The 20,768-nt window shown below is 34.8% G+C and overlaps 2 protein-coding genes across 6 annotated transcripts in view; both read left to right on the plus strand.

Annotated features, from left to right (window-relative positions):
• LOC127839049 (phosphatidylinositol polyphosphate 5-phosphatase type IV-like) overlaps window positions 1-11,497 on the plus strand; it is a 52,766-nt gene extending 41,269 nt beyond the window's left edge. For all 4 annotated transcript variants that reach the window (XM_052367209.1, XM_052367206.1, XM_052367208.1 and 1 more), the window contains 9 exons: window positions 478-575; window positions 1,980-2,104; window positions 4,900-5,019; window positions 6,220-6,327; window positions 7,515-7,688; window positions 8,357-8,472; window positions 8,870-9,006; window positions 9,870-9,919; window positions 10,966-11,497. In XM_052367209.1, the coding sequence (XP_052223169.1) occupies window positions 478-575; window positions 1,980-2,104; window positions 4,900-5,019; window positions 6,220-6,327; window positions 7,515-7,688; window positions 8,357-8,472; window positions 8,870-9,006; window positions 9,870-9,919; window positions 10,966-11,048 (1,011 nt within the window). In that variant the 3' untranslated portion in view covers window positions 11,049-11,497. The remainder of the gene's footprint in view (window positions 1-477; window positions 576-1,979; window positions 2,105-4,899; window positions 5,020-6,219; window positions 6,328-7,514; window positions 7,689-8,356; window positions 8,473-8,869; window positions 9,007-9,869; window positions 9,920-10,965) is intronic.
• LOC127839058 (uncharacterized) overlaps window positions 1-20,768 on the plus strand; it is a 311,917-nt gene that overhangs the window by 236,413 nt on the left and 54,736 nt on the right. The window lies entirely within an intron of this gene.

The following is a 20,768-nucleotide window of genomic DNA, read 5'->3' on the forward strand; positions in this document are numbered from 1 at the left end:
TCTAGATAATATGAAGCAATTATAGATCTTGGGCTGCCACACCCATACTTGGTGTTTCATTAACTATGATACTAATAACAAAGTATCATTAAACCTTGTTAAATTATTATTAAGCCTTGTGAGCACCACTTGCTGAGATTAATAAACTCATTTTGTTCTTAGGCGAGTTCTTGAGGGCTTTTGGTCCTCTCATGTCTCATAGTTTGCCTGCAGTGAAAAATTTTAAATCTTATTTTGTTCACTGAAATCAAATTCTCTTTCAACAATTAAATCATACATTCAATTCAAACCCTTATAATACAAGCCCATAAATCATTTTGTGTGTTCTATAGATCTATTCTGACACACCCAAATACTGTTATGTGTTCTTCTCAGCCAATGGACTCTACAGAGTGTAATTTCAACTTAAGGCTTTGTATTGAATCAAGCTCAAAGAAACGATAAAAGTGTAAATATCACAGTGTTTCCTTCTGACAGGAGTGCAAGGCACAGTTGGATGACTTCTTATTGCCGGAAGCCAGTGAGTTTGTTCAGGACATATATGCCATTGGGACGCAGGAAAATGCCATGAACAAGTAAGGAACTATGATTGTTTACTTGTAAAGTGATGATTTAGATTTGTACACTGAAATTGTTTGACTAAATTAATGTATATACTGTTGGAACGTAGGATGAGGATTTAATAGAAGTATTTTTACAAAAAAAAAAAAAATTAAAACCAACACAATTAATACAACTTTTGTGTTCAATTTTTACATTAAAGCTTAAATGAGCTTTCTTCAAGGAAAACTGGGCTTAATGCATGTGCATTAAGTGTCATCCCAGATATGCCTGTGAACTTTGCACTGGGTGATCAGGGATTTCACGTTCTGCTTTTAGGGTGTATTTGGTTTAACCCTTTCAGTGCGGGAACCGAATTTTGAAGGCCTTTGCAAACAGTTTGGATCCAGATGAGACGCCACAGAACGTGGCGTCTCATCAGGATCCAAACTGATTGCTATTCGGATAGTATTCTTTGAAAAAAATGGAAGAAAATGCTAATTTAAGAAATTTAGCAGACAACATTTTAGCAGACGACAAATTTCCCAGCATGCAAAGTGTACAGGAGTCTCTTCCTAGGGAATATCAAGTTAAGGTGGTAAGTGTTGTCCAGGTTCAGCCTGTGGTAAGTGTTGTCCAGGTTCGGCCTGTGGTAAGTGTTGTCCAGGTTCAGCCTGTGGTAAGTGTTGTCCAGGTTCAGCCTGTGGTAAGTGTTGTCCAGGTTCAGCCTGTGGTAAGTGTTGTCCAGGTTCAGCCTATGGTAAGTGTTGTCCAGGTTCAGCCTGTGGTAAGTGTTGTCCAGGTTCAGCCTATGGTAAGTGTTGTCCAGGTTCAGCCTATGGTAAGTGTTGTCCAGGTTCAGCCTGTGGTAAGTGTTGTCCAGGTTCAGCCTGTGGTAAGTGTTGTCCAGGTTCAGCCTGTGGTAAGTGTTGTCCAGGTTCAGCCTGTGGTAAGTGTTGTCCAGGTTCAGCCTGTGGTAAGTGTTGTCCAGGTTCAGCCTGTGGTAAGTGTTGTCCAGGTTCAGCCTGTGGTAAGTGTTGTCCAGGTTCAGCCTATGGTAAGTGTTGTCCAGGTTCAGCCTGTGGTAAGTGTTGTCCAGGTTCAGCCTGATGTAAGTGTTGTCCAGGTTCAGCCTGTGGTAAGTGTTGTCCAGGTTAGCCTGTGGTAAGTGTTGTCCAGGTTCAGCCTGTGATAAGTGTTGTCCAGGTTCAGCCTGTGGTAAGTGTTGTCCAGGTTCAGCCTGTGGAGAATGTACTAATCTGGGAAAATGCTAGCCCACATGCAATAAAGCCCAGTTTTCCCATGCTTGCCTACATGCAATAAGTCCAGTTTTCCCATGCTTGCCCACATGCAATAAGTCCAGTTTTCCCAGAATAAGCTAAAGTAATTATTATTTTCTTTTCTCTCCCATGATAATTCCAAGAAAGTTTTGTTTTTAGGAAAGAATGGGAGATCACTCTGCAGGAGACTATAGGTCCGTCTCACGTTCTGTTCCACTCGGTCTCTCATGGGGCCCTGCATCTGGCTGTGTACATAAGAAGAGATCTGATCTGGTTCTGTACAGGTAACATTAGTCTTATATAGACCAGTGGTTATTTTTTAGTAAAATCTTGGGCCTAAATTCAGTCTCATCTCAATAAGTATAAAATTGTCCCAAATGATTGTCAAAAATTTGCAATGGATAGTTTAAAAAACACATTTTTAGCTCATCTATTTTTTGAAAAAAAATTATGAGCTATTGTCATCACCTTGGCGTCGGCGTCGGCGTCGGCGTCGGCGTTGGCGTTGGCGTTGGCGTCGGCGTCCGGTTAAGTTTTGCGTTTAGGTCCACTTTTCTCAGAAAGTATCAATGCTATTGCATTCAAACTTGGTACACTTACTTACTATCATGAGGGGACTGGGCAGGCAAAGTTAGATAACTCTGGCGTGCATTTTGACAGAATTATGTGCCCTTTTTATACTTAAAAAATTGAAAATTTTGGTTAAGTTTTGCGTTTAGTTCCACTTTTCTCAGTAAGTATCAATGCTATTGCATTCAAACTTGGTACACTTACTTACTATCATGAGGGGACTGGGCAGGCAAAGTTAGATAACTCTGGCGTGCATTTTGACAGAATTATGTGCCCTTTTTATACTTAAAAAATTGAAAATTTTGGTTAAGTTTTGCGTTTAGTTCCACTTTTCTCAGTAAGTATCAATGCTATTGCATTCAAACTTGGTACACTTACTTACTATCATGAGGGGACTGGGCAGGCAAAGTTAGATAACTCTGGCATGCATTTTGACAGAATTATGTGCCCTTTTTATACTTAGAAAATTGACAATTTTGGTTAAGTTTTGTGTTTAGGTCCATTTTATTCCTTAAGCATCAAAGCTATTGCTTTCATACTTGCAACACTTACTAACTATCATAAGGGGACTGTGCAGGCAAAGTAATGTAACTCTGACTGGCATTTTGACAGAATTATGTGCCCTTTTTATACTTAGAAAATTGAAAATTTGATTAAGTTTTGTGTTTAGGTCCACTTTATTCCTACAGTATCAAAGCTATTGCTTTCATACTTGCAAGATTTATGAACTATCATAAGGGGACGGTGCAGGCAAAGTTATGTAACTCTGACTGGCATTTGGACGGAATTATGGGCCCTTTATACTTAGAAAATTGAAAATTTGGTTAAGATTTATGTTTTGGTCCACTTTACCCCTAAAGTATCATAGATATTGCTTTCATACTTGGAACACTCACAAACTATCATAAGGGTACAGTAAAAGGACAAGTTGCATAACTCTGGTTGTCATTGTTACGGAATTATGGCCCTTTTTTGACTTAGTAACTTTTAATATATGGTTAAATTTTGTGTTTCGATCCACTCGAAGTATCAAGGCTATTGCTTTCAAACTTCAAATACTTACATGCTATCATGAGGTTACTGTACCTGGCAACTTGAATTTTACTTTGACCTTTGAATGACCTTGACTCTCAAGGTCAAATTATTAAATTTTGCTAAAATTGCCATAACTTCTTTATTTATGATTAGATTTGATTGATACTTTGATGAAACTACTCTTACCTGACATACCACAATAGACTTCACCCAAACCATCCCCCGTGCCCTCCCCCCCTCCCCCGTGCCCTCCCCCCTCCCCCCCCCCTAATTTTTTTTTTTTTTTTTTTTTTTTTTTTTTTTAAGATCATCTCACAAATGACCACCACACCCTCACACTATACCCCCACCCCACCCCCCACCCCACCCCCCCTCAATTTTTTTTTTTTTTGTTTTTTTTTTGTTTTTTTTTTAAGATCATCTCACAAATTATCACCACACCCTCACACTATACCCCCCCCCCCAATTTTTTTTTTTAAACGGTTATGTTTGAAATACCGTCCAACCATCGCACCCAACCCCCCCCCCCCCCCCCCCCCCCCCCCCCCCCCGATTTTATTTTTTTTTTTTCGCTTTTTTGGAAGATAATGTAATAAATGTCCACAACCCCACACTATACACCCCTCTTCACTCCACTCCTCCCTCCTTTGTGATTGAAAATGAGAGTCCCTTCACCTTTAAAAAGAAAATAGATGAGCGGTCTGCACCCGCAAGGCGGTGCTCTTGTTTTTTAGAAATCGTAACTTTCAATTTATCCCTCTGTCTAGCTCTATGATCTAAACCGTAGCAAATATAATGCGAGAAACACTTGTATTTTCAACTTTATAGTATTTGCAAGCAAAAAGCAAAATACAACTAAATTACCAAATTGTATTTTAAATGACGCATTTTCCTATTCCCAAGGGCACTAGTCGTACTCCAAAACTTTGTGTAGTAATAAATCCCTTGTTGTTGACACTTTTAACCTTCAGACAAAACATCCAGATTGAATTACTCAGCTTCAAACCAGACCACTTAACAAAGCACTTTATTGAAACACTGCATAATCCAATTTTTTACAGTGTAAACTCATCAATTTGTTTTTGGATCATTGGTAAAAGTACCCGTACCATGCCCAGTGAGAAAAATTAGTGCATAAATTCCCTATAATTGGAAAACAGGTTTATTGTGAAATCTTTAGATTGGAAATTTAATAGGTCTGTTTGATTGCTTGGTACTGACTTGCACAAACCCTTTTTAATGTTTTTGTACATTACTTTTTGCATGAAATGTTCCGTTTTAGTGCTCCTTTTATGTGTCCACTTGCAGATAATATACTTTTGAAACTAAACTTCAGCAACTTTTCTACATTTAAGGATTTTTTTCGGAGGGCAATTGGGAAGTTTGTATTTTTTCCTCAATCCAAAAGTGCCTTTTACGGGTACTTTATAAAGAAGGAAAAAAAATTGCAGATACTTACTGTTGTATATTTTAGTTCCTGAGGAGGATATAGTCCAGACACGCGCTGTCACCATGGTGAAGACCAAAGGAGCGCTGGCCATCGGGTTTCATTTATTTGGAACGTCCTTTCTGTTTGTAAACTGCCACTTTGCCCGTAAGTAACTGTAAGTATTTACAAGGGGATTCCATGCGAGGGAAATCAGTGAGCAGCTTTTAGTTTGTTGGAAATTGAGCAAACATGTAAATTTCAAATGGCAATGTTTGTTACAATGCACTACGAAACTTTTTTAAACATAACATATTTTTCTGTTCAACAAAGTTTTTATTCAGCAAAATATCTGGCCATACTTTCAACGGGGATGTAGTGATGAAAACGCAGCATAATATTCACATGCTTTTCATGTGTAATAAGGATTTTACACTTAAATACAGCAGCAAGTTATGTTGGAATTATTTTGAATCAACAAAAAAGGTCAATTTAATGTTTTGATTTTGCTATTATTGCCAAATATGAGTGATCAAAATATTCCAGTACGAAAATGATTTGGTTTCCATCATGAGCAGACTAGTTTTCTAACATCTTATTGAACTTGTAAGCGAACAAGTTGACAGGAAAATTGTGACTTATATCAACATAATAGAGACGTGAAGAGTAACAATTATTATAAAACTTTTAATAACTTTTCATGCTTCAGTTTGAAAAAATATTTCTTATCAGCTAAAAATGGACTTTTCAGTGATTTTGCAAATTAATACAAGAAATGGTAAAAAAAATAAAAAAATTGTACAATTTAATGGCGTCATGAACATTAACCAAATGACAACACTATACTGCGCGTGTTTGATGTTTTAAACATAATGGAAATACAGCTTAGTTTATACATCAGGTGTTTTTCGCCAGTGAAGGTACATGTATATGACGGATAAAAGTCATGATTTTACGAATTTATATTTGCTGCTCATCAGTATCTTTGAATTACAAACGAAGCCTTTAAAACTTGAATCTCTTAAGAAGGTCTTAAATTTACAAAGATTTTTTTAACCCTTTCCAACTCAGTGGCAAAGTGAAAATGGCTATGTGCAAACAGCCTAAAACCAGAATAGCTTGCGAGTAACTCGCAGTCTGTTCAGGTTTTATTCTGTTTGCTGCTCATCAGTATCTAAGGTTTGGAGATGAAGCCTTAAAAACTTGAATTCAGTAATAAAGGTCTTTAATTTAATGTACCTATTTAAGGGACTACACATGTGTGAAAATACGTATCTTATTAGGAAAGGGTTAAGGGACTGCAAATTTGTCAAAATGCATTTCTTAGTGGTTAAGGGTTAAGTGTATGTTTTTCTTTTTTATTTTTAGCTGGAGATGAAAAGAAGAAAGAGCGCCTGGATGATTTTATGAAGATCACAAAGCAGCTGAATCTGCCGAGACAAAACGTGAATGGGTCTCCTAACTCTAGCTCCTCAGGTAGTATTTCATTGAGAATGGGTCTCCCAACTCTAGCTCCTCAGGTAGTATTTCATTGAGAATGGGTCTCCCAACTCTAGCTCCTCAGGTAGTATTTCATTGAGAATGGGTCTCCCAACTCTAGCTCCTCAGGTAGTATTTCATTGAGAATGGGTCTCTCAACTCTAGCTCCTCAGGTAGTATTTCATTGAGAATGGGTCTCCCAACTCTAGCTCCTCAGGTAGTATTTCATTGAGAATGGGTCTCCCAACTCTAGCTCCTCAGGTAGTATTTGTGTCTTGTTCTGAGAAAACTGGGCTTAATTCATGTGCGTAAAGTGTCGTCCCAGATTAGCCTGTGCAGTCCGCTCAGGCTAATCAGGGACAACACTTTCTGCTTTAATGGTATTTTGAGTTTCAAGGAAGTCCCTCCTTACCGAAAATCAAGTTTAAGCGGAAAGTGTCGTCCCTGATTAGCCTGTGCGGACTGCAACTTGATATTTGGCATGCATGTGAACCTCATGGAGCTGCACATTTTGAGTGGTGGAAGTTCAAGGTCAAGGTCATCCTTTAAGGTCAAAGGTTTAAAAAAAAAAATCAAAGCGGCTTTCTCATGAAGCTGCACATTTTTAGTGGTGGAAGTTCAAGGTCAAGGTCATCCTTCAAGGTCAAGGTCATTCTTCAAGGTCAAAGGTCATTAAGAAAAATCAAAGCGGCGTTATCATGAAGCTGCACATTTTGAGTGGTGGAAGTTCAAGGTCAAGGTCATCCTTCAAGGTCAAAGGTAAAAAAAATTTTTTTTAAATTTCAAAGCGGCCCAATAGGGGGCATTGTGTTTCTGACGAACACATCTCTTGTTCACAGCTCAAATTAAAAGGATTTAGCGTTCTTTAGATGTTTCGAAAGGTGCTAAGTACTGGTTTTACCCAGGAAACAGACTAATGTGTGTTTCAATAAGTCTTTGGATGCACTTGAGCTTAAATGAATAGGTTAAAACTACTGGTATCATCTCTTTTTCTCCAATTAACATCATGGGAACTAAAAGTGACTTCCTTAATCTTTTTAAAAATCTTAATAAATAATTACTTAAATCAATTATACATTATTATGAACTATTGCTATTTGTTTAAATTGTACTGTTTCACATGAAAATAATATTATTTTGAATTTCGAAAAATTTACGAATTACTGATTTCTAATCTATGACAGATGTGACAACTCGTTACGATTGTGTGTTCTGGATGGGCGACCTAAACTTCCGTATCGAGGTCTACAAGGGCAAGCAGGCCGTGGAGGACATTGTTAAGTACATCGAAGAGCAGGAACACAAAAACTTTGAGGATCTCGTAGCAGGGGACCAGCTTACAAAACTGATTGTTGAAGGTATCTATGTTTCTATAGATACCTATATAAGTAATCAAAATAGTGTGTTGCAACTGTTTAGGAAAAACTTTGCCAGGGAAGGGTTAAAATGTTTCAGGGAAGGGTTACAATTTTACAGGGAAGGGTTACAATTTTACAGGGAAGGGTTACAATTTTACAGGGAAGGGTTACAATTTTACAGGGAAGGTTCGCAATATTTCAGGGGAAGTTTGTTATGTTTCAGGGATTATTTTCAAGGGAAACATTTACAATGTTTTAGGGAAAATTGCAATGTTTCATTGAAAGTTTGCAATTTTTTCACAGAAAGTTTGCCATGTTTTATGGAAAGTTTGCAATGTTTCAGGGAATGTTAGCAATGTTTTAGGTTAAGTTTGCAATAATTTTGGTAAAGTTTAATAAAGTTTAATGGGAATGTTTGCATTGTTTCAGGAGAGGTTTGCAATATTTCAGTAAAAGTTAGGAATGTTTCATGGAAAGTTTGCAATAGTAAAGAGAATGTTTGGAATGTTTCAGTTAAGGTTACCGGTTTGAAAAAAATGGCAACAATTTCTAGGTTTGAAATGTTTCAGGGCATGTTCACAATCTTTCAGCTAATGTGTACAGGGATTGCAACAAAGGCAACATTTGTTTGGTTTGCAATTTTTAAGTGAAAGTTTGCAATGTTTCAGGTAAAGTCTTTCAGGGGTTCCAGGAAGGGAGGATCAATTTCCGGCCTACGTACAAGTATGACATAGGAGAAAACACATTTGATACTTCATATAAAAATAGAATTCCATCATATACGGTAAGTTGAAAGGTGTATCATGCAGTTTTTCATAGCTGGTTTCAAACTTTACTTTGTATTACGCAAGGCCAAAATTAATGTTAGCCAAATAAGCATATTGAACATTTGGTTTCAGACATTACACACATTAAGCTTAAGTTTCTATAAAAAATAGCTTGGACATTTGTCACTTGTATACCTCAAAGCAATTGCAGAAAGATTAAGACACAATATGCATTTTTAATTTCACAGAAAATAAGTGTGGTATATTAAAAACTTAACAGTAGGTAATCATGTCATTCGTCTTCTTGTTGAAAAAATATGTCACTTTGTCTTGCTCATTCACATACATGTTTATTTTACAGAACTGTACGTCATTCCTTGTATGTTAAAGAATTATAAGTTTTCTGTTTCACAGGATCGTGTTTTGTTCCGAGCCAAGAAGAAGAATTCCATAGCCTGTACTCACTATGACTCTGCCAGAAGCATCCTCATCTCAGACCATCGTCCTGTGTTTGCAATTTTTGAGGCTGCCGTACAGCCGGCCAGAGATTGGTGTGTAACCTTCTTGTGTCTAACCCCCAAAAAACTAAATATTTCGAAGCCTTAGAAAGCCTTGACTGAAAATATTGACCAATGAGAATGATTTATCCAACAGTTTCGCTTCCCATAGTAAAATACTCAAACAATGGTATTAGTCGCAAAGTAATTTTCTTGAATATTTGTTTGTCCTCTCTACAACAAAATCAATGTCAAATGTTAAAGTTCAAAAATCAAGAATTATTAAAAATAATGCCATATTTTATGAATCCACAAAATTTTATGTCAACGAAATTATATGAATCTTTAGTATTTAAGATATCACTTATGTATGTAGCTCGATCAGCACCCCAAACTGTTAAACAAGATAGTATTGTGTCTGATATAGAAATATTTAGCATATACATTACTGAAATACAGACTGTAAAACAGGAAATCTTGTGGTTGATGTAATAATAAGGTTGCCATGGCTTGGTGGATCTGGCGCAGGCATTGCGATCGGAAAGTTCAGGGATTGATCCCCAAATTGGGAGCCATCTTAAGATTTTCCCAGAAGACACTAAGTACTGGTTCTTTCCTGGAAGTGGACTTGTGAGTGTTTCAACTAATCCTTGTGGTCGTTGTGGTGTAATGTATATGGAGTCCACCTCGCGATCCGGAGGTCACGGGTTCGATCCCTACTTTGGTAGCGTTCTCTAGATCTCCTTTAAAGACACCAAGTACTGGTTATTAGCCCAGAAAATGCACTCAAAAGTGTTTCTATAAGCCTGAGGCTTTCAATGCAATAAAGCTAAAATAATTTAAACTGACTTACCCTTATGGTACATGTACTAATTCTGGATTATGATTAATGTATTGTATGTTTGTTTTTCTCTCAGCTCTCTCCCCCTGGCAGCTGGACAGTTTGACAGGAGTGTCTACACGGAAGGTAATGTTAGGTTCTTACATGATTACCCCTTTCCCCCATAAAAAGCTAAGTGAAAATGGGTTTTGCAACCAGCATAAAACCAGAACAGCCTGTGAGTAACTCGCAGTCTGTTCAGGTTTTATGCTGTTTGCTGCTCAACAGTATTTTAGAGTTGAACATGAAGCCTTTAAAAGTGGAATCTATTAAGAAAAGTCTTTCATTTAATTTGATTTTCGAAGGCACTACAGAACCATCAAAAAGCGTATCTGAGAGTTAAAGGGTTAAATCCAACAATTCAACGAATGTGTATTTAGTATATTATTATCTATTGTGCCTGGTTCTCTGCAATATGGTGATGGCCCCTGGAAGACTTGGTTAAAAGTTTTAGCCATTTGTTTCATGATGGATAAGAACTAAGATTTCAATAAGATAACATTCAATTAAATATACTTCCTTAGTAGAAACACTTGTTAATAGAATTAATACAGAGCAATATTTCAGGATAATTATTGTCTGTCTCAGCTAATAACTAATAAAAATAAAATAAAATTTAAATAATATATCACCCAAGAACACACTAAGATTAAATATTTTATGGTTGATATAACAGCGTGCAGGATCAATGGAGTTCACAGGGGTTTACACACCGGCTGGACAAAATGAAAACACACCATTAAGAACTTCAAGTTATTGAAATATGTTTGGAAAAATCTTAAGTGCATTCAAGACAGTTTTTCTTGCAGTTTTTGTCAATATCTTAAGATTTAAGAATGCATTTTTTAATACATATGAAATCGATGCAAACATTTTACGTTGCATGAAGCATAACTGTGTATATGAAGAACCAGGCTTATGAAATAAAGTAATTCTGATGTTTTTTTACATTGCCAGAAGTTGCATAAAAAATTGTCTTATTCACTAGTGCAAATTCTTCATAAAAATTGTTTTAAAAAGTTATTCGAAAAAAAGCAGCACTAACTGGTGTGTTTCCATCCATTAAAATCCCTTTGTGAACCCCAAAGAGTCGTGTGAACCTGCACCCTAGTAATATTTAACATACATTTCAGCAAACAAACGAAGATCTATGAAAATAGATGTCGTTAATACTCTACAAAATGAAAAATCAAGCAAAACATGCGTTATCCAGTGAGGCAAGGTTCAAGCTGATGACGAGTGAGTCATCAGTCAGAAAATTGAAAGCTGTTGCATTTGAAGGCATTTAGTCATATATTTATGTACAGGACTAGTTTGTTTGTATAAGACAGATAAATATTTATCAGTATCTGGTTCACTTTCTTACATTATAAGTAAAGCTACAGAATCTTAAGGATCTGACCCTTTACTTAAGAGGTGGTTGAAGTTTGTTAAAAATAAATGTGTTTTCCATGGAAATTTGTTTTTCATAAACTTGGTGTGCAGTTCAGTAAAATTAATGTGTGCCCATAACATGTATGTTCTGCATACATGAATAATTATAAATACTTTGAATGGATATTACATGTACATTCAGTTTAAATCCTGAACAGTTAGAAATATAATTCAGAGATATTTTATTCTCTAAAAAGTGGGACCAAATTGTATACCGGTAATCAATGAGTAAAAAACTATAAAATGGAGAATTTTAAAATCATTTCTCAATCATGTAAAAAGAGGAGAATAGTTAATGGTGAGATGCAAACTTATTATTTACTGTTTGCGCATTACATTTTAATCATAGTAATTAGTTAGTTTTGAAAGATTTGCAACTGCATTTATCAAGAAATATAGGTTTTTAGTAACTGCTTTGAAGTCTGTAATTTGCTTGAATTAATAGTAGAAAATCTTAACAAGTATATTTGTGTGTTGGCAACTTAAAAAAACAAAAACCTTGCCTAAAACTTAAAGGAGTTCTTTTTAGAATTCCAGGTTTTCATATTTGTTTGCATTTAAAATCAACTGTCAATATTTTCTTAATGATTGTCTCTTAAGAAAGAAAAATGTGTTAATTTCCTAATTTTTTGTTTAAAATTGAGAAACAACAATGTCATGTTACCATTTTTAAGAAAAAAGAGCTATGAATATGACATGGTTAATAATCCTGATTTGTGCAACAATAAAAAAAACAGATTTATTTGTAATAATTTTCTACTGAAAGCAGGATATGGTGGGAAATATTTTATGTAAGGATCCTCAGTACATGATTTAGCTGTGATATTTTGAATTTCGCTTTGTATATTGCCTTATTGTGTTGAAGTATTTATTTATTTAAGTGCTATTCTTATAATATTGCATAGAATTTTATATTTTAACTTTACTTGTTTTATGTTGGATTTATATTTGTTAGCAAAAAAAATATAATTTTTCTGTACTCTGCGTGATTTCCTTATTGATGTTCATCTTAATTGCTCCTAAACAAGATACATCCTTTTTGCTATATTAAGAAACACATTATATGATGTGATATTGTACTTTTAATGATTTTTCATAGTTGTAAGTGAAGAAAGTCTTTTCATTATAATGTTTAATGTTTTAAATGACATATTTTGTACGTTCAAGCCTTGCCAAATAAACTCCATCTACTGTACACAACATACCCGGTATATATTCACCAATCCATGCCTAGTCTAGCCTTCAATCTTAAAAAAAGGAATCTTCTTAAAGAATACATTTGCTAAAGCTAGTTATAAGTTATATATAACGTGTCAATTTATTCTTAAAATTATATTATTCTTCATTTGGAACAATGTGTTAATGACTAAAGCACCAGTATAGCTTGTATACAGGTATATTTAAACTCAAAAGGAATGTTTCATTGGTTCTAAATTGATTCTTTATAGTCAAGTCTAAGAATGTGTTGGTGAATATTGGCAATAGTATTCTTGAATTGTCTCCAAAGTTAATGGAATATTCTCCAAAGTTAATGGAATATTCTCCAAAGTTAATGGAATATTCTCCAAAGTTAATGGAATATCGTATTATTAATTAATGCAGGGCTATACTGGATCTAGTATATGCATATGCTTATATATATATTTTTCCCGCTATTGAAAGTCATTTATATCAGTTAAAAATATGTTGCCTTTTTGAACTTCATAATAGACATGTAAAGATGCATGCTTTTAAATTTTAATTGGAAAAAAATTGTATAGTAGATCAAAATTAGAATTCTTAAAGAGATTAGGAATTTACTGAGAATAGGGAAATTTGTAGATCTTAGCACGTATCCATGAACGTTTTTATTTCTGTGTGTTTTGATTGATATCCTTTGACTTGTATTAGTTTGCTTCTGTTTTGGATGATTCTCATTTGCATTTAAATATTCTATATCAATATATAACATACATGCTTGATATTTATTTAGAGCTGTTACTAATTCATTTTGCACAAAAACTTTAAAGTTTAATTTTTGCACAATGTCTTTATTTACTTAATTTTTAGCTGGGTGTCATAGACAGTAGTCGTCCGACTTCCGCGTCGTGCTAAAACCTTAACATTTTGTTTAACATTGGCTCTAAAATCAAATTGCTTCCACATACAACTTTGAAACTTTATATGTAGATGCACCTTGATGAGTTCTACACGCCACACCCATTTTTGGGTCACTAGGTCAAAGGTCAAAGTCACTGTGACCTTTAAAAAAAATAATCTGACAAGCTTTCATTTATTGAAAACTGCACCCGTAGCCGAGCGTGGCACCCGTTATGTGGTGCTCTTGTTTGTATAACTTACTAGTCCTTTACACTCCCTTACCATATGTAAGGTTCACAAACATAAATTATCTTGCACAGAAAACTGAATTTCATTCAAATTAAATTGAAATGCAGTACAACTTGTGTTAAATGAGTTTACATTTATAGTATGTTGTTGTCATATAATTTGTTGTACCTTGTGAAATTCCGTCCATATTTTTTTGTTTTGTTTTTTTTTTTTTTAAAGATCATGATGATTTACATGTTATTTAAAACATAATGAAGAAATATATATTTTTTACATTTTGCTTCAAAGAATACCATTTTGTCTTAACCAATTTTCTGTAATCTGAATAGTTCAATGGACATTAGGCCTCGGCCCGTTTAAAAAAAATCTATATGGAAAGCTTTACTTAAGTTGTACCTTTACTTAAGGAAACATTTCATATATCAAATTTTTATTTAAAAAAATCTAATATTTTGTGCTTACAGAAAAAAACATTAATCGGTTTAGCAATATTTAATTGTTTGACACATGTTCACGTAAAAATACCAAAATTTGATGTAGCCAAAGATAATTTTTATGAATTCAAGGAATCTCCAAAGTCTTACCCAAAGGAGCTTTTTAATTTGGGTCTTCATGTTGGCCACAGGTGTTGGGCGCATGGCCCGTTCACTGAAACACTATCCATGTGTCATAAAACATTTTTCATCACTTCGACAAAAAAATCTGATAAACTGTATATTATATCAGAATTTGTTTTTGGTCAAAGTGATGAAAAATGTTGTTTTATGACATATTGATAGTGTTTCAGTGAATTGACCACGCGCCGAACACCTGTGGTGTTGGCTTGTTTGCATTGGCCTGTATTGTATAAGCAATCAGATACTACATGATGGCAACAAGAACTTGATGCTGAAGTGTTATAATACAAATATCTAGTTAAGTAATCAAGTTTGTTGCCAAGTATCAAGCTTTTAAATGCAGATTTTGTTTGCTTTGAACTCTTTTAAGTATTATTTGTTTGTAATTGCCTTTTAATTTGTTTGAAACTAAATTAGATTAATATAAGGAAACTTGTACAAAAATGCATCAGTGTTCATCATTGTTAAACATTAAGTATCAGAAAATTAAGAATTTTGGTGATATGAGTGCATACATTGTTTCTGAAAATAAACGGTTTTACTCAAAATCAGTGTTTATTTTTGTGTTATTAGTTAGGCTGTTTTTGTCATAGCCAGCTGGTCGTCCGCCGTCCGGCGTCCGACTTAAGCATCATGCTAAAACCTTAAGATTGGCCATGACTTTTTAAATATTGAAGATAGCATCTTGATATTTGGCATGCATGTGTATCTCATGGAGCTGCACATTTTGGGTGGTAAAATTTCAAGTTGAACATCATCTTTCAAGGTCTAGGGTGCAAAAAAGAAAGTAAAGGGAAGTAATAAGCTTTAAATGGACATCTGAACTGCCCACATATATATATATATTTTTGTTAAATAAATCAAAGCGGGGCAGTAGGCGGCATTGTGTTTCTGACAAACACATTGTGGTAAAAGGTCAAGGTCATCCTTTACGGTCTACGGTAAAGAATACAGATTAAAGGGAAGTAATAAGCTTTAAAAAGGGAGAAAATTATTCAATATTGAACATAGCCACTGTATATATTTGGCATGCATGTGTATCTCATGGAGCTGCACATTTTGAGTGGTGAATCTACAGTCACGGTAGTGGCTTTTAATTATTTGCTACTAAAAAAAGAGATTTGTTACAGACAATTATTTTCAAGGGAAGTAATTTATATAATTATAAATCTCATATATTTCCTTACCAAGAATTGAAGTTCTTTTCACAGTTACTGTACAGATTTATTATTTTGATTATTTATAACCCAAATGATTGATTTGTCAAAGTGTTTTTTTAATGATATAAATTAAATTATAATTTCTTTGTTCATTACATACCTGTGTACTGATGTCCATAGAAACATGATCAACTCTGGCTATGATCACTTTTAAACCACAGGCCTTGGTTGTCAGTGTGTCTCACATGGTCATAATTGACTGTGAGACCCTCCCCAGCCCCCCCCCCCCTCGCCTGGTTGGATTGGACAAATTCAAGGGAAGTAATAACTTGTAAAGTGAGATGATTTCTTTACCTGCCAAATGATAAATAGAAATGTTATTTCAATGCGGCGCAGTAGGGGGCATTGTGTTTCTGACAAACACATCTCTTGTTGGGTCATCCATCATCACTCAGCCCAATCACCTTAAGAACAATTTATCAATCCGTGGTTGTTCCGAAAGCATTATACGGCTGTGAACTGTGGACTGTTATCGGAGCCAGCGATATGTTACGCCTTGAGCGCTCTCATCGGTTTTGTATTAAATCTATGTAGCAATTTCATTCCTTAACGAATACGGACTTTGCATTAGCATCAATTAATGTAAACTCGATTGAGAATATCATTGACAGGAAAAAGCTAGTGTTTTTTGGTCAATTATGTCGTTTACCAAACCAATACCTTGCCAAACAAGTGTTCATTAACAGACTTGTACGATACCTGAGTAACGACAAACAAACTTAAGGCTTCGTTTCGGAAATCTACAGACTGCTGTATAAATACCAACTGCAATCGTGTTTAGACGGGTATTTACAATCAGGTTTGTTCCCGTCTAAGCAAGCGTGGAAACAGATGCTCCAACGATCGGTATCCGCTCCGGAACATCACAGACAGTTGGAAAGTATCCGGGACGTGTGTCCCACATTGAACCTTGATGATGTTCTACACGTAGATAAGCCCTCGTCCCTCTGGAAAATATCCCGGATTTCGCCTAAGCTATCGCCCTTAATAGCCACCCTGATTGCACAACTGGGAGGATTCCTCTCTAGAGCGTACCCAACAGTGTGCTCATTGTGTGGGATACACACGGAAAACAAACTACTTCATTCAGTGTGTTTTTGTTCGAGAAGGGAACTGTTACGTGAATCACTTTGGGATGCTGTCATTTACCAAAAGGGGTTTCAGTGTTTTATTAAATTAATACGAAAGACACCATTAGAACAAATCGTAACGTTGTTTCAAATGACGCAATCAACTACAGATGACAATCGCCTGAATAATCAATTAGCAATCCTATTGCTGAGACTAGTTTGTTAGTTTGTGAGTGTCTAATTATAAAATCGTCTCTATTGTTGTTGATATGCATGTACATATATTAATATACACATATTATTATCTATTGTATACATTAATGATGTAAATACTTGTTGTAAATGTGTTAAGCTCTCCATGAATGGAGGAAATAAAGAATCTATCTAACTAGGTCAAAGGTCAAGGTCACTGTGGCCTCTTAAAAAAAAAAAAAAAAAAAGGTCGTCAATATCCCACAGTCTTAACATAAAATTAAAAATTTCCCGTACTTTTCATTTCTGAATTTTTAGCTCGACTGTTTGTTCGAGGTATTGTCATAGCCAGCTTGTGGTCCGCCAGGATAAAACCTTAACATTGGCTCTAAAATCAAAGTGCTTCCACCTACAACTTTGAAACTTCATATGTAGATGCACTTTGATGAGTTCTACATGCCACACCCATTTTTGGTTAACTAGGTCAAAGGTCAGGTCACCTGTGACCTCTAAAAAAAAAATTTTTTTTAATCTGACAAGCTTTCATTTATTCAAATCTGCATCCGCAGCCGAGCGTTGGCACCCGTTATGCGTTGCTCTTGTTATTCGTTTATGGCCATTCAATGTTAATTTGTGTCCAATAATTGTTTAATTTGACAGCTTTCAGAAAAAGCTTAAGCAAACATTTGGAAAAGTTTGTATAAAACTTTGCAGCAATCTGTTATAAAAATACAAAGAAAAAAATGCAGTGTTTTTCCTTGACAGAAATTCTCACAGTGAGCCTGGAAATTTTGTTTTCACTTAAATAAAACTTAACATATCTTTTTAAGAAATTCTTTAGAATTTTTACAGACTAACATCATACAAACCAAAATGTAAAAAACTGGTCCCTTATTCTCTAAATTGCCTAGACCAGTTTTAACAATATTCTTTGAAGTTATTTACTCCATTCATAATGCAAACAAGTTTTTTTTTAATTGCAAATGATTTATAAATAATGATAATTCTAAACAATTTTGATTTAGATTCAAACAAAAAAAAAATGCATTATTGTAAAAAAGCAAAATATCACTCATGACTTAAAAATTGTTAAAATATTTTTGTTTATTGATAATCATCAATCAAAATCGGAAAAAATAATAAAATGTGTATAATCCTTTGAATAGATAATTAAACACAAATGTTGACTACTGGCAAAGCGTTTTAAATAACAAGCAAATGCAAAAGACTGTGTGATGTAGTGATAGCGCGTTAAATTGTGCTCATAGTGGTTCAGGGTTTGGACCCCAGGGCAGGCCCATTTTATATCCTCCGACAAAGGCAGGGAATATAGAATTGGGCCTGTCAGTCCGTCTGTCTGTCACAAACATTTTGTGACTATATCTCAGAAAAGATACCAACATGAAACTTCATGGGTGTTAAGATATCAATGAGGAAAGTGTCATGCACAAGTACCATAAGCATACACTTTCATGCACCGATCCATAAACACTTTAATTTCGGCGGGGGATATCAATTTAACAAATTTGCTTTTTTTCTTTTAATCCATTCTCTAAATTATAAGTCTTGTAAACTATTGCAAATAATTATGTTTTTCTCAAATATAAAACAAAATGTGAAAAAAGCCTCTTCAACAAGTGTTGTGAAATCAGGATGAGGACTAAAATCAGTAAATATATTAGGTTTTCAGCCTTAAGTAATATTTTTATCGCAGCAACAGCAATCACTTACAGAGTAAATGCGATGCATTTGGGTTAAGTCCAGAGGTTTCCACTTGTACGTTTACTACACACAACAGATATTCCATTCTTATCAATCTCAAAACAATACGCTCAATGTATTTCTACTCTTTTTGACAATGTTTCAGGAAAATCAACTTCTATGATTCAAACAAAGGCCAATGCTTTGAACCAACAGTTCCAATCCGTTTTCACACCTTTGTCCCCCCTTACCCTTTCTCAATCATGTCCCTCTTTTTTCAGGAATCTTAATGAAATTTCATCTTCATCTTTCATAAAAATTTCAACAATGCCAAAGATCACAGTCAGTGTCAATGGGATGCAGAAGTTGCTATCCAATCTTAAACCAGACAAGGCAGAAGGTCCCGACAACATCAAACCTCTTGTTTCACAAGTTCACAAATTTCTCCAATAATAACACTCCTTTTTCAGAAATCCTGGAATTCTCTCGAAAGTATGGACAACTGCAAATGTAATACCGCTGTACAAGAAAGGGAACAAAGAAGACCCAGCAAATTACAGACCAATCTCTCTCACCTGTATTTTATGTAAATCCTTAGAACATATTGTTTTCTCTAATCTTTCAGCTCATTTCAATAAATATAACATACTTTTTTACTTACAGCATGGTTTCAGAGAAAAGCGTTCCAGCGAAACACACCTTCTACAACTCATTGATGACCTGGCACGAAGTATGACTTCTGGACAACAAAATGATCTAATAATGTTTGATTTCAGCAAAGCGTTCGACAAAGTAAACCATCTTAAACTGCTTTTCAAATTACAGGAACATGGTGTAGATAAAGATACTCTCCCATGGATCAAATCATTCATTATAGGTCGTACTCAACGTTTTGCTCTAGATGGAGAATTGTCATCCGAGGTACCAGTGACATCTGGGTACCACAAGGGTCTGTGCTTGGTCAGTTACTTTTTCTTCTCTACATAAATGACTTACCTCAATCTATTACTTCTCAAGTTCGCTAATTTGCAGAAGACATTGCCGTATACCTAACATTGCCGTTTACCTAACAATCAACAATATGCATGACTGCCATACTCTACAAGAAGATCTAGATAAACTTATGAAATGGGAACATCTTTGGGACATGGAGTTCAACCCAAGTAAATGCCAAGTTTTAAACATACCCATAAATAAATCAAAATTCTCTTTTAATTACAGACTTCATTGACAAATATTAGAAACTGTTGACAATGCACTATTTCAAAGTGTAGTAAGTGTGACCATGATGGGATGATCTACACCACATGGCAGACAAAGTCTGCAGACGAAGGCCAGACTGTAGTCTTTAAGTGTCCTAAATGCAGGTCGGTGAAAGAATCAGTCATGTTAAGAGCTAATTCAAGAGTTAGGTTTCTAAACCACCTTTTCTTCGTTTAACAGATCCACTCAGGTTAAGAACTATTTTTGAAGCAAGCTTGGGACTCAAAATATTGAGTCTCTCAGAGGTATTTCACTTTCTTGTAGGAGATAAAAATTACAAAATCTAATTCAGTCTTCATCATAATGTGAACATTTTTTATGGTTTCAAGTAAAAGTGATATGTTTTAGGTTTATAGTTAACTTTGTTTATTTGTTCATAGTTATGTCCCTTATTAACGATTGAGGGGTCAGTAAGAGCATTGTCATTAGCTTAATCCAAAGTTCCTTACCAACGTTTTAGTCTTAGATTGGTATAACTACATTGAAACTTTTCCTTATAATGTGTCTTTTTGCAATTATCCAAAGAATATTGTTTTATAATTTTAATGAAATCCAATATTTGAACACACTTAATAAAGATTGTGATGGCCCTGTGAAGAAAGTGTTTAATTAAAAGAAAAATACTTGACATAATAAAAATTTTAACAAACATTCAAATTTACCTCACAATTTAGTGTTTTCAGATCTACCGGAAATAGTTAAATGTATTGTTCTTAGTGAACATTTGCTATAAAGAACCAGACATAGATGGTACATGCAAATGCATTATAAGGAAACAAATAATGGTATTGTATGCATGAGTATTTTTTGAAATTTTCTAGTATAGAGAATTCCTGACGTGATGAATGCATTCTATCTGTGTTAAAGGATGTGAAATTGTTATTACTTTTGTATGATGTTGTTGAAAGCTATATAGTATACGTGCATGACAGCAAAAAACAGTAGTGTGATTTAGAAATCTCCATGTAAAATGAAGTTCTGTTGCTAAATCATGTTTAGTGGAATTTAGAAATACAGTGTTTACAACTTTGGAGATATATATTGTTGCTGAATTGATAATCGTTGTGCGAGACATTTTCTGTAACGTTTGACGAAGATACTGGCGCAAGAA

This window comes from Dreissena polymorpha, chromosome 7 (assembly GCF_020536995.1).
Source record: "Dreissena polymorpha isolate Duluth1 chromosome 7, UMN_Dpol_1.0, whole genome shotgun sequence".
In the NCBI taxonomy this organism is placed as follows: domain Eukaryota; kingdom Metazoa; phylum Mollusca; class Bivalvia; order Myida; family Dreissenidae; genus Dreissena; species Dreissena polymorpha.